Source organism: Eptatretus burgeri, chromosome 7, assembly GCF_056783735.1.
Source record: "Eptatretus burgeri isolate ZD-2024b chromosome 7, Ebu_testis_v1, whole genome shotgun sequence".
Lineage (NCBI taxonomy): Eukaryota > Metazoa > Chordata > Myxini > Myxiniformes > Myxinidae > Eptatretus > Eptatretus burgeri.
The window spans coordinates 76,890,775-76,903,274 of NC_140967.1; the positions used below are offsets into that span (position 1 = coordinate 76,890,775).

The window sequence follows — 12,500 nt, forward strand, 5'->3', positions numbered from 1 at the left end:
ACATGAAGAAGACAGCACGATTCTCATATTTGTGCTGAGACGAATTGGCTCGCGTACCGAGCAAGACGCTAGCCATTGACTTTGGCTGAGCCGTGAAGTGTGTACCTTTCTGAGTGGAGAAGGAGAGCATGCCTCGTGGCCTGATCACGGGGTCTAAGAAATCATCTCTTCGTGTGAGTGATCGTTGTGAACAGACCGGGTGCAAAAGAGGAACAGTCGGCATATTCGCTCGCGAAAAGAAGCAGAACGTGGTCGCTGAGCCCTGGTGTTGAATACCACTCACAAATTGCCTGACGAACATTCCCGCTGCGAGAGAGCGGTTCGGCGCCATATTTTGGGTGAGTCTACAAGCGCAGACAAAGCGCCTCAATTCCAAGTTCCACAAATACCATCTCTGGGCCAAGCTCAGTGCCAGAATAAATGAAGGATTTGCTTTAATTTTGTTTCCCTTTGTCTGTATTCGAGTCTGTGTGGTGGCGCCTCAAGTTTCGGATTTATTTACTTCACGTTATTATCATTACCTTTTGAATTACCCTTGTAAATATTAATTATATTGTCATTAAATTCCCATGTTTATTTTATGTTGATGCATCCATGTATTTGTCGTGGGGTTCGAGTATAAACCTCCCCTGTGCATCCATCTGTGCTCCATTGAGCCCCACCTCTCCAGCACACATTATAATCTCCGAGGATCAACAAGTCCGCCTCCTAAGAAGAACCGCTCGGCTGTCCGGGCTGGCAGTGTTAACTGCCCATCACCACAATTTGGGTCGGGGAGGGGGGTTCACCTTAACCACCAGCACCGCAACAACATAAGCATACATATTTATTTAAATACGAATTCACAAACATTTCATTTCTCAGTTCAAAAGGTAGAAATCCTTGCAAAAACATTGTGTGGAAAATTATTTTTTAATTGCAAGAACCTATACAACATCCCAGCTCCAACTCAAGGGGGATAATCAAATCAGAACTTAACTATACCATCAACATAATAAACATAAATCTTGACGATATGCCATTCCATTGTTCTCAACATTACACGACTAAGGGTGCTCTTGGTCTGGGATGCCAGTTCAGTGTCCTCATGAGTGCAAGTACACCACCAAAGCTACCACCTTTGGGTATTGGTGGTGAAGGCACGTAACTGGTATCCCAAAGGATATGGCTTCAAACCAGAATAAAGAAATAATTGCCGCATAATGGTTCGGATTTCAAGCTTCTGGAGCCTGGACTAAATCAAAATTAACAGTCGACTTTGATTTCCAGCTGGCTCACTGACCTTCAGGAAAGGGAATATGCTGACCCTACATTCTCGTCCATACGCAGAACTAGGCCGTGCTTAAATCGATTCGAATGCCCTTGGACAAATGGATGAGGACAAAACTACTGCCGAAGAGACTATTGATATTTTGCCATCCTACCACCCCCCCTAAAATGAGCTTGGCATGTACCAATGTCAGGGATGGATTAAAGTATGATTTCGAGCTTTGCAATAAATTATAAATAATAAAGAAATAAGCCACTCCTGCCTTGGCATGTATCCTTTATGATGCAGCATTCTCTTTTTCCAAAATGATTCACACAGCTTATTAGAGCACAGTTGAATCATCTGATATATATGCTACCAGTTACACTTCTCCCCACAATGTGTCTTTTGTTTGATAGACAATAATAGTAACAAGTGGAAGGGCACTCGGTAGAGCGCATACCTCGGCCACGTAATGCCTGATCAAGTAGAACATATCTGGAACAACAAATTTTTGAAATATCATGCTATATATCGTTTTTGTCCCTTTCTCTTAATGGGGAAGAATCACTGAAAAAAAATCAGATCCGGATTCGGATCTTCACCAAAATCAAATCAATTCGTTCTTGTCACACACCCAACGTTTTTCGTGTCCATGAAACTTAATCCGAATCAATCAACAACTTTTTGATATATTCCGCACACAAACAAACAGGGGTGAAAACATAACGCCCTTCCACCTTCGGTGGTGGAGGTAATAAACCAGGGCTGACTCAAACAGATTGGAGCCCAGGTGGGTGGGGGAAACAAAAAAAAACAATTCAGGTTCCAGCCTTGATAATATATACATGTATACATATATTTAGCCAAAATACTAGTTTACTTGCTTTATTCATTGCAAAGTCAACTCTTCAAGCCAGTTCACTTTGGATAATGAAGGCAGCAAGGTCATTTAATGTGGACGACAACAGAATGATGTCCCAGGATCGATACATGCTAACCGCCATGGGAAGGAAGGAGAAGTAGACGTTAACCCTTAGTCGGAGGGAAAGAATGGTGCACAATAGAAAAAGAGAGTTCTCGCCAACTCGTAAAAAGCAAGTGAGAACACCATGTCACGAGATCATGGTGGTGGTCAATATTTGAAGTAAAGTGAGTAATGCTAACACCGTCGTACAGACACACCTTTGATCATCGCTGGGCCACTCCGCTCATGATCCAGGGCCCCGAGGTAACCGCCCCACACATGCACTCCACGGTGCAGCTGGCAACTCAATATCAGGGTGCGATTGACACATTATGATTTTCCAGTGTTTGATCCACTTTATTTGCATGGAGGTTTTACATACCAGTGGGCATTACATTAGGCACCAGTGAATGTACTATCACTTGGACGTGGCACAAATATTTTCCAGCTTGGCGTTTTTGTGCAGACAATCAAAACTACCACCCCTGACCTCCAGTATGAAATACTGGATTCACTACTGCAATATGGAGATAAATAAATGATAATATTTAATTAATAAAGCCAAGCAAGGTAGCTTCTCAATAAAGCTACAAGCTTGCGCGTCGCAGGATTTTTAACGTCGATCCAAGTGTGTCAGAGCAGAACTTGGAAACGTAACAACACATGCAGGCCAAGGGTATTAGAAGACATCTTTGTACTTTCAGACGGATCACAAGGGCATTGGTAAATGAACAAACAGATGCAGTACGTACATGAGAGTGGAACCTGCATGGCTTCATGGCATCACGAGCTCAGGTTCAGATATTAAAACAATAATAACAATAATAAAGATAACAAATTCATAATGATAATTGTAATAATGTGAAGATATTGCAGATCGTTTTAGTTTGGTGATTCCACATCTTTTCGAAGGTTCATGCAGACATATCTATATGTCTATCTGTCTGTCTGTAAGTCTCTCCTTGTGCCATTGTCCTTTGTGCGGTAAACACGAACCTTCAGATGAGATCACTACCCGCAGGTGAATGCATTGCGGCACCGAATGAGCGTGCACTGCCGGTTGTCGTGGACCACACAACCTCAAGAACAATGAGCACAAATCAAAATCACAACACACAGGACACAGACCAAGATGCGAAAGGTATATTTGGGAGGGGGAGGGGTTACTAGCGCATCACAAGCCCCGCCCACTTGCCGACAGCAGACGGATACGGACGAATGACCGCACTGCAGGTCCGCCCGAAGATCCTCCACCCCGGGCCCGCACCGTCGCGCAGAGCCGCCCGTTCGCCGCATCACGACCACACGGGATGAACGACCTTTTTCATCGATTCACAGCCGCCTCTCTCTCTGTTGAGCTCGTCACAAATTCGACTCAACCGACGGTCTACCTCAATTAAAAAAATCCCGTGCACCGTAACGAGCTGCCATCATTCGTTATTCGAGCACAACGGACTTCCTTCCGTACGTTCCGTCCCGTTAGATGCTCAAATGCATGGAATGTTTAAAATAAATATAAATAAATAAAACATGAATCTCGCGAGCAACGGATCTCACGGTCAGTGCAATCTTCCGCTCGGCCGCCTTTGCTCGAGTCCATGTTGACCCAGCGAAAACCCCGAGCCAAACCTCGCAATGAGCACGTTATAAACGGCAATGTCAGACGTCAAGGCAGCTGTGAACACTTCTTATGGGAGACGGTGTACAATGGGCGGGGCAAACGCGCTACGTCAGAGAGGGGCGTGGTCTGACTGGCTGTGCAGACAGATGCAGAGCGAGTGTCGATGAGGGAGGGGCGGGGAGCGGTAAAGCGGGATAAAATTGAGGGGAACAAGAGGCTGACGAAGCATGTCAGAAGGTGGGGAAAATTGGGACCAATGTGTTGTGGGATGATGAAGGCTTCGTGAGGAAAGATGTCCGTTGTGTTGATGATGCATCAATCGGCGCATTTTTATTTATTTATTTCATTGTATTATCGTGTCAGAGCTCGTGGAGGAGCTCGAGCACAATGGAAAGGAGTAACGCCAACGGAAGAGTGGAGAGTGAGATCAAGGGCAGGGGAAGAAGGACGCATGAGAATGAACAAGCTGAATGAAACACAGTAAGAAAAGGAATGGGATAGCAGGAATGAAGAAGAGAAACAAAACAACCACCAACATGACATCTAACAAACGAAAAGAGGTCCAGAGGGAGAGACAGGGGGGGGGGATCACAACAACCTGGAAAAGGAGATTGCTTTGGAATTGGGTCATTTGGGGTAGATGAGGCGTTTGGGGGGAATTGCAGAAGTTTTGTGTGGAAGGACGTCAGGAAAGGGTGCATCGTCGAGGGATATAAACCAGCTATGGTGGACGGAGGAGGTAGCGAAGGCAGTTGGTGAAAAGGAGGGGGTTTGGAAGAGGCTTTAGAAGATGAAGGAAAGAGGGAGGAAGCCAGATGCAGGGTTGCTGCACCTGTATGGGCAGAAGAAGAAAGCAGCAAGGAGAGCTGTAGATAGGGTGAGAAGTGATATGGAAGAGGACGTGTCCAACAAGTTGAAAGATGGTGGGAGGAAGATGATATATAAATTGGCTCATGACAGGGATGAGGATAGTAAAGAAATAAAATGTGGGGGGGAGGGGGAGGGGGTGGTAATTAAAGATGGTGGCAGGAGGCTGGTGACAGAGAGAGGGGGCAGTATTGAAATCTAAAGCCTGGTGTTGGCTTAGTGGTTAGGGTGGCTTGCTTGGGATCTTGGGGTCCTGAGTTCAAGCCCTGTCAGCTGTTGAATAAACACCAAGTGGGGTTGACTCAGCCTGTCATCCTTCTGAGGTCTGTGAAATGATTCCCAGTGAACTGGTAATAGGAGCATTGCATCAGTGGTGCCCCCATACTTGGTAGTAGTGGTGATGAACTGTTGATCATAACCAGTTGAAAACATGCCACCACAATGAGTGGAAGATATTAATATATACAAGTCTGGAGACGGCAATGGTTCACGAGTGGTATTTGACGATGTAGATTGTTTCAGAAGTCAAGGATGAGACAATATGATCATTTTTGACGAGGTTATAAAAATGATCAACATGATGTGGTACGGGTGACAGGTTATTAACTGCAAAATGTCGAAAACCCGGTTTCGTTCAACAACTTTCAAAATTTGACCTTTGCATAACTTTTAAAGGTCACAAAACCATGTTGTGGACATTAAAATAAGCAAACAGGATACGTGCTATAGCTTATTGGAGTTAGTTCGTCGAAGAAGGTCGAAAACCCGGTTCGATTCCCACAACTTTGAAAATTTGACCTTTGTGAACTTTAAAGGTCAAAGGTCAAGGATTATGACCTTTGGTGCAAAACTTCCTCTGGAACATTCCAGGAACAATATAACGTCATATAGGCTATATGGCATTTCGTACTACTCGGATTATCCATACTTTGATGAAATCAGCGTAAAACAAACTTGAAGTGGGCGCCACGGGCAAGGTGTTTGAGATTGAGCAAAATGGTTTCGAGACTTTAGGTGGGGAATGACCTCAAGATTATGCATAAAAAATATTGTCATCCTAGCTCTCAAAGTTTGGGTGGTCGTATGATTATGTCAAAATTCGAATTTTCTAAGTTCGTGACCTTGTCAAAACCTGTCAAAAACAAAACCTGTCAAAAACAAAACCTGTCAAAGGGCGGAGGAGCTCCTTGTGAGCCAACGGCAATCCATATCTAGTGCCCAACTGTGTCTGCGGACGTCCTCCTGCAGTTGGGTCACTTCTTATTAGGAGGTTGGTGGCAGGATTTGCACTCCGGCCACTGTAAAACCCTTCATTCCGCAAAACGCAAAAACGCAAAAAAATCTGAAAACCCACTCCGTGGGAGTACCTCCTGTGCAGCTTCCCTTCGCAGGGCAGCTCACCGGATGACGGGATTGGGGCAAAGCCTTCGGGACCCCCAATCTTTGATAGGAGGGAAACCACGGGGTAACATCCCTGGGTCAGATTGCGGGAGAGTGTGTTGGAGTGGTGCTGAGGTGTCGTCCACCAGACGGCGGTCTCCTTGGGTTAACCTGAGGCAGTCCCTTCGGGTGGGTGCCTGGAATGTCCTATCCCTAAGAGAGGATGATCACCTGTCTCTGTTATCATCTGAGCTCAAGCGTTTGGACATCGGGACTGCAGCTCTCTCTGAGGTTCGGAGACCGGATTGCGGCGAGATAATGGTGGGTGGTTACACCTACTATTGGTCTGGTCGCTCTGATGGTTACCATACCCAAGGAGTTGCTGTAGCTGTGTCCAATAAGCTGACCCCAATGATAATTGAGGTAACACCGGTCAACGAGCGTATTATGAGATTAAGGATTCGTCACTCCTTCGGTGTCATTTCCCTGGTCTCTGTTTATGCTCCGACTGAGGCGAGTGATCTCACCGTGAAGGATGCATTCTACGCCACACTCGAGTCTGTGGTTGATCAGTGCCCCAGACGAGATACACTTCTAGTCTTGGGGGATTTCAATGCATCGACTGGAACTGATAGGGACGGTTATGAGGTGTGTGTTGGTCCCCATGGGTCAGGAACTATGAACCAGAATAGCACTAAGTTCCTTGACTTTGCAAGAAGTCATGGACTTAGGGTGGCTGGTTCATGGTTTCAGCGCCCACAAGCTCATCGCTGGACTTGGTATTCCAACGCTGGCGGTGTGGCAAAGGATATTGACCATGTCCTCATTGACGGTCGTTGGAGGATGATCCAGAACTGCAGGGTCTACCGGAGTGCTCAGTTCCTCAATACTGACCACAGGCTTGTTGTAGCAACTCTAAAGGTCAGGTCAGGTATGGGAGCATGTGCCAGAACAGCACGTCGCTGCATCCACTTTCCGCCGGTACTCCAGGGGCCTCCGTCTGGCCATCCCCCAGGCAGATGCCAGGCCCATCCCCATCTCCTTGAGATGATGGTCAACCTGTTGCAACCATGAGGCACGTGGTCGACCCACTGGCCTCCTCCACTCATGAGACTCCCTCGCTGAGAGAATCTGGTGAGCAGGATCAGAGTCAGGAAAACGAGCCACATGTCCATACAGCCGCAACTGACGCTCACGGACTATGCAGGTAACAAATCTCATCCGAGTCTCTCTCAGCAACCACTCGTTGGACACAAAATCCGACCAGCGATAGCCAAGGATTCTCCGAAGAGACCTGGTACCAAAGGAATTAAGTCTCCGTCTCAGATCCTTGGTCAGAGTCCAAGTCTCGCACCCATAGAGCAAGACTGGAAGTACCAAAGACCTGAAGACTCGGACTTTCGTCCTCCCGCACAGGTACCGGCAGCGCCACACCCCATGATCCAGTGAATCCATGACTCCCCAGGCCCGACCCAGACGTCGATTGACCTCTGACTCGCAGCCAGCAGAGACATGAATATCACTGCCAAGGTAAGTGAATCTCTCCATGACCTCAACATCCTCACCACAAACAGACACAGACAGGACAGCAGCATCCAAGATGTAACCGAAAGCCTGGATCTTAGTTTTGACCCAAGAAACCCGTAATCCCAACGGCTCCGACTCCTCATTCAGCACCTCGAGGGCCCCCAAGAGGATGTCTAAAGTTTCCGCAAAGATGTCATCATCATCTGCAAAGTCAAGGTCCGAGATCTTGACATTCCCAAATGACGCATCGCAACTTGATCTCTCCGACATCCTCCCTAGAATCCAGTCCATACAAGTGCTGAAAAGTGTGGGGGCAAGTACACATCCCTGACGAACTCCAGTAACAACTGGAAATAAGTCAGAGATGGTACCACCACACTTCACAGCACTCTCAGTACCAGAGTGGAGTTCAGACATCAGATCGATCAGTTTTGGTGGCACCCCACCAAGACCAAGAATCCTCCAGAGGACGTCCCGATTCACTGAATCGAACGCTTTACAGAGATCAACATAGGCTGCAAGCAGCCCCTGCCGAAACTCTCGTCTGCGTGCAGTGAGGACACGAAGTGCAAGGATACGGTCAATCGTTGACCTCTTTGGTGTAAAGCCTGACTGCTCTGGACGCTGGTGCTCAAGCAGATGGTGGCGAACCCTATCGAGAATTATCCGAGCAAAGACCTTGCCCGGCACTGAGAGCAGCGTCACCCCTCGGTAGTTGTTGCAGTCTTGGCGATCACCCTTCCCTTTCCAGAGAGGGACAACAAGGCCCCTCTTCCAGTCAGTTGGGATGATGCCTGTGTTCCAGGCAGAGCACAAAACTGCATGCAACGACACGAGTGCAGCATTTCCACCAGCCTTGAGAAGTTCGGCATGGATGCCACAGATCCCTGGAGCTTTGCCCCGTTTCAACTGGTTCACCGCAGCCCGTGTTTCCACAAGCGTAGGTGGACCACAGTTGATTCGAGGGTCAGCAACAGGGATTGTAACACCCTTGACGTCCAACTCGACAGTTGGGGGATCAGCCTGGTACAACCGCTCAAAGTAACCGGCCCAGCGGGCCTTCACTTCAGACTCCTCTGTCAAGAGCCTACCACTCTCTGCTCGAACTGTAGTGCTCCGAGGGATGGGCTTGGATGAACGTAATGCGCGAATTCCCCTGTAAGCGGGACGAGAATCACCTGTCCACAGGTGATGCTCTACCCCTCACAGATTCCTCGCACATAGGCCTCCTTGTCCACCCTCAGTGCACGTACAGTTTTACGCCTCAGCTCCCTGAACAGCTCAGCTCTGCCATTCAGCCTGGCCCTGCGACTCTGGTCAATGGTATCCAGTGTCCCTTGAGAGACAAAATTCTTCTTTGCCCTGCGGTGAGCTCCAAGGCATCCACCGGCAACATCAAGGACGGTGGTCTTGAAGGCGCTCCACAACTCTTCAGGACCCCCAAAGCACCCAGACCCCCAAGTGTCCACTCAGCCTGTTCGCAAACTCCTCAGCTACTCTCTCATCCCTGAGCTTGGCAACATCCAGCCTCGGCTGGGATGGTACCATTCTCCAGGATTTAAGGTGCAGCTTTAGAGTTGCTACAACAAGCCTGTGGTCAGTATTGAGGAACTGAGCACTCCGGTAGACCCTGCAGTTCTGGATCATCCTCCAACGACCGTCAATGAGGACATGGTCAATCTCCTTTGCCACACCGCCAGCGTTGGAATACCAAGTCCAGCGATGAGCTTGTGGGCGCTGAAACCATGAACCAGCCACCCTAAGTCCATGACTTCTTGCAAAGTCAAGGAACTTAGTGCTATTCTGGTTCATAGTTCCTGACCCATGGGGACCAACACACACCTCATAACCGTCCCTATCAGTTCCAGTCGATGCATTGAAATCCCCCAAGACTAGAAGTGTATCTCGTCTGGGGCACTGATCAACCACAGACTCGAGTGTGGCGTAGAATGCATCCTTCACGGTGAGATCACTCGCCTCAGTCGGAGCATAAACAGAGACCAGGGAAATGACACCTAAGGAGTGACGAATCCTAAATCTCATAATACGCTCGTTGACTGGTGTTACCTCAATTATCATTGGGGTCAGCTTATTGGACACAGCTACAGCAACTCCTTGGGTATGGTAACCATCAGAGCGACCAGACCAATAGTAGGTGTAACCACCCACCATTATCTCGCCGCAATCCGGTCTCCGAACCTCAGAGAGAGCTGCAATCCCGATGTCCAAACGCTTGAGCTCAGATGATAACAGAGACAGGTGATCATCCTCTCTTAGGGATAGGACATTCCAGGCACCCACCCGAAGGGACCGCCTCAGGTTAACCCAAGGAGACCGCCGTCTGGTGGACGACACCTCAGCACCACTCCGACACACTCTCCCGCAATCTGACCCAGGGATGTTACCCCGTGGTTTCCCTCCTATCAAAGATTGGGGGTCCCGAAGGCTTTGCCCCAATCCCGTCATCCGGTGAGCTGCCCTGCGAAGGGAAGCTGCACAGGAGGTACTTCCACGGAGTGGGTTTTCAGATTTTTTTGCGTTTTTGCGTTTTGCGGAATGAAGGGTTTTACGGTGGCCGGAGTGCAAATCCTGCCACCAACCTCCTAATAAGAAGTGACCCAACTGCAGGAGGACGTCCGCAGACACAGTTGGGCACTAGATATGGATGGCCGTTGGCTCACAAGGAGCTCCTCCGCCCTTTGACAGGTTTTGTTTTTAATCCTGCTGGGTGTCCATATCCAAACACCCTCCTCACCAGAAAACTTGGTGGGGGAGACGGTTTAGTCGCCGACAACCCGACCATGGAACAGGTTAGTACAGGTTTACATGGTACCTGACCTGACAAAGAGGACGTCCCGATTCTAAAGTTTCTAAATTCTAAATTCTAAATCCCGAACTCTAAAGCTGCACCTTAAATCCTGGAGAATGGTACCATCCTAGCCGAGGCTGGATGTTGCCAAGCTCAGGGATGAGAGAGTAGCTGAGGAGTTTGCAAACAGGCTGAGTGGACACTTGGGGGGTCTGGGTGCTTTGGGGGGTCCTGAAGAGTTGTGGAGCGCCTTCAAGACCACCGTCCTTGATGTTGCCGGTGGATGCCTTGGAGCTCACCGCAGGGCAAAGAAGAATTTTGTCTCTCAAGGGACACTGGATACCATTGACCAGAGTCACAGGGCCAGGCTGAATGGCAGAGCTGAGCTGTTCAGGGAGCTGAGGCGTAAAACTGTACGTGTACTGAGGGTGGACAAGGAGGCCTATGTGCGAGGAATCTGTGAGGGGGTAGAGCATCACCTGTGGGCAGGTGATTCTCGTCCCGCTTACAGGGGAATTCGCGCATTACGTTCATCCAAGCCCATCCCTCGGAGCACTACAGTTCGAGCAGAGAGTGGTAGGCTCTTGACAGAGGAGTCTGAAGTGAAGGCCCGCTGGGCCGGTTACTTTGAGCGGTTGTACCAGGCTGATCCCCCAACTGTAGAGTTGGACGTCAAGGGTGTTACAATCCCTGTTGCTGACCCTCGAATCAACTGTGGTCCACCTACGCTTGTGGAAACACGGGCTGCGGTGAACCAGTTGAAACGGGGCAAAGCTCCAGGGATCTGTGGCATCCATGCCGAACTTCTCAAGGCTGGTGGAAATGCTGCACTCGTGTCGTTGCATGCAGTTTTGTGCTCTGCCTGGAACACAGGCATCATCCCAACTGACTGGAAGAGGGGCCTTGTTGTCCCTCTCTGGAAAGGGAAGGGTGATCGCCAAGACTGCAACAACTACCGAGGGGTGACGCTGCTCTCAGTGCCGGGCAAGGTCTTTGCTCGGATAATTCTCGATAGGGTTCGCCACCATCTGCTTGAGCACCAGCGTCCAGAGCAGTCAGGCTTTACACCAAAGAGGTCAACGATTGACCGTATCCTTGCACTTCGTGTCCTCACCGAACGCAGACGAGAGTTTCGGCAGGGGCTGCTTGCAGCCTATGTTGATCTCTGTAAAGCGTTCGATTCAGTGAATCGGGACGTCCTCTGGAGGATTCTTGGTCTTGGTGGGGTGCCACCAAAACTGATCGATCTGATGTCTGAACTCTACTCTGGTACTGAGAGTGCTGTGAAGTGTAGTGGTACCATCTCTGACTTATTTCCAGTTGTTACTGGAGTTCGTCAGGGATGTGTACTTGCCCCCACACTTTTCAGCACTTGTATGGACTGGATTCTAGGGAGGATGTCGGAGAGATCAAGTTGCGGTGCGTCATTTGGGAATGTCAAGATCTCGGACCTTGACTTTGCAGATGATGCAGTCATCTTTGCGGAAACTTTAGACATCCTCTTGGGGGCCCTCGAGGTGCTGAATGAGAAGTCGGAGCCGTTGGGATTACGGGTTTCTTGGGTCAAAACTAAGATCCAGGCTTTCGGTGACATCTTGGATGCTGCTGTCCTGTCTGTGTCTGTTTGTGGTGAGGATGTTGAGGTCGTGGAGAGATTCACTTACCTTGGCAGTGATATTCATGTCTCTGCTGGCTGCGAGTCAGAGGTCAATAGACGTCTGGGTCGGGCCTGGGGAGTCATGGATTCACTGGATCATGGGGTGTGGCGCTGTCGGTACCTGTGCGGGAGGACGAAAGTCCGAGTCTTCAGGTCCTTGGTACTTCCAGTCTTGCTCTATGGGTGCGAGACTTGGACTCTGACCAAGGATCTGAGACGGAGACTTAATTCCTTTGGTACCAGGTCTCTTCGGAGAATCCTTGGCTATCGCTGGTCGGATTTTGTGTCCAACGAGCGGTTGCTGAGAGAGACTCGGATGAGATTTGTTACGTGCGTAGTCCGTGAGCGTCAGTTGCGGCTGTATGGACATGTGGCTCGTTTTCCTGACTCTGATCCTGCTCACCAGATTCTCTCAGCGAGGGA

The 12,500-nt window shown here is 49.1% G+C and overlaps 1 protein-coding gene across 4 annotated transcripts in view; it reads right to left on the reverse strand.

Annotated features, from left to right (window-relative positions):
• Nucleotides 1-12,500, reverse strand: part of LOC147023587 (uncharacterized) — a 134,023-nt gene that overhangs the window by 89,617 nt on the left and 31,906 nt on the right. Inside the window, exon 1 of one of the 4 annotated variants that reach the window (XM_085889108.1) lies at nt 3,774-3,959. The exons of 1 other annotated variant lie outside the window; for it this stretch is intronic. In XM_085889108.1, coding sequence (XP_085745234.1) covers nt 3,774-3,816 — 43 coding nt within the window. In that variant the 5' untranslated portion in view covers nt 3,817-3,959. Of the gene's footprint in view, nt 1-3,411; nt 3,672-3,773; nt 3,960-12,500 lie in introns of those variants that run through there. 2 more of the 4 variants (XM_085889109.1, XM_085889110.1) reach the window with 2 other exon arrangements.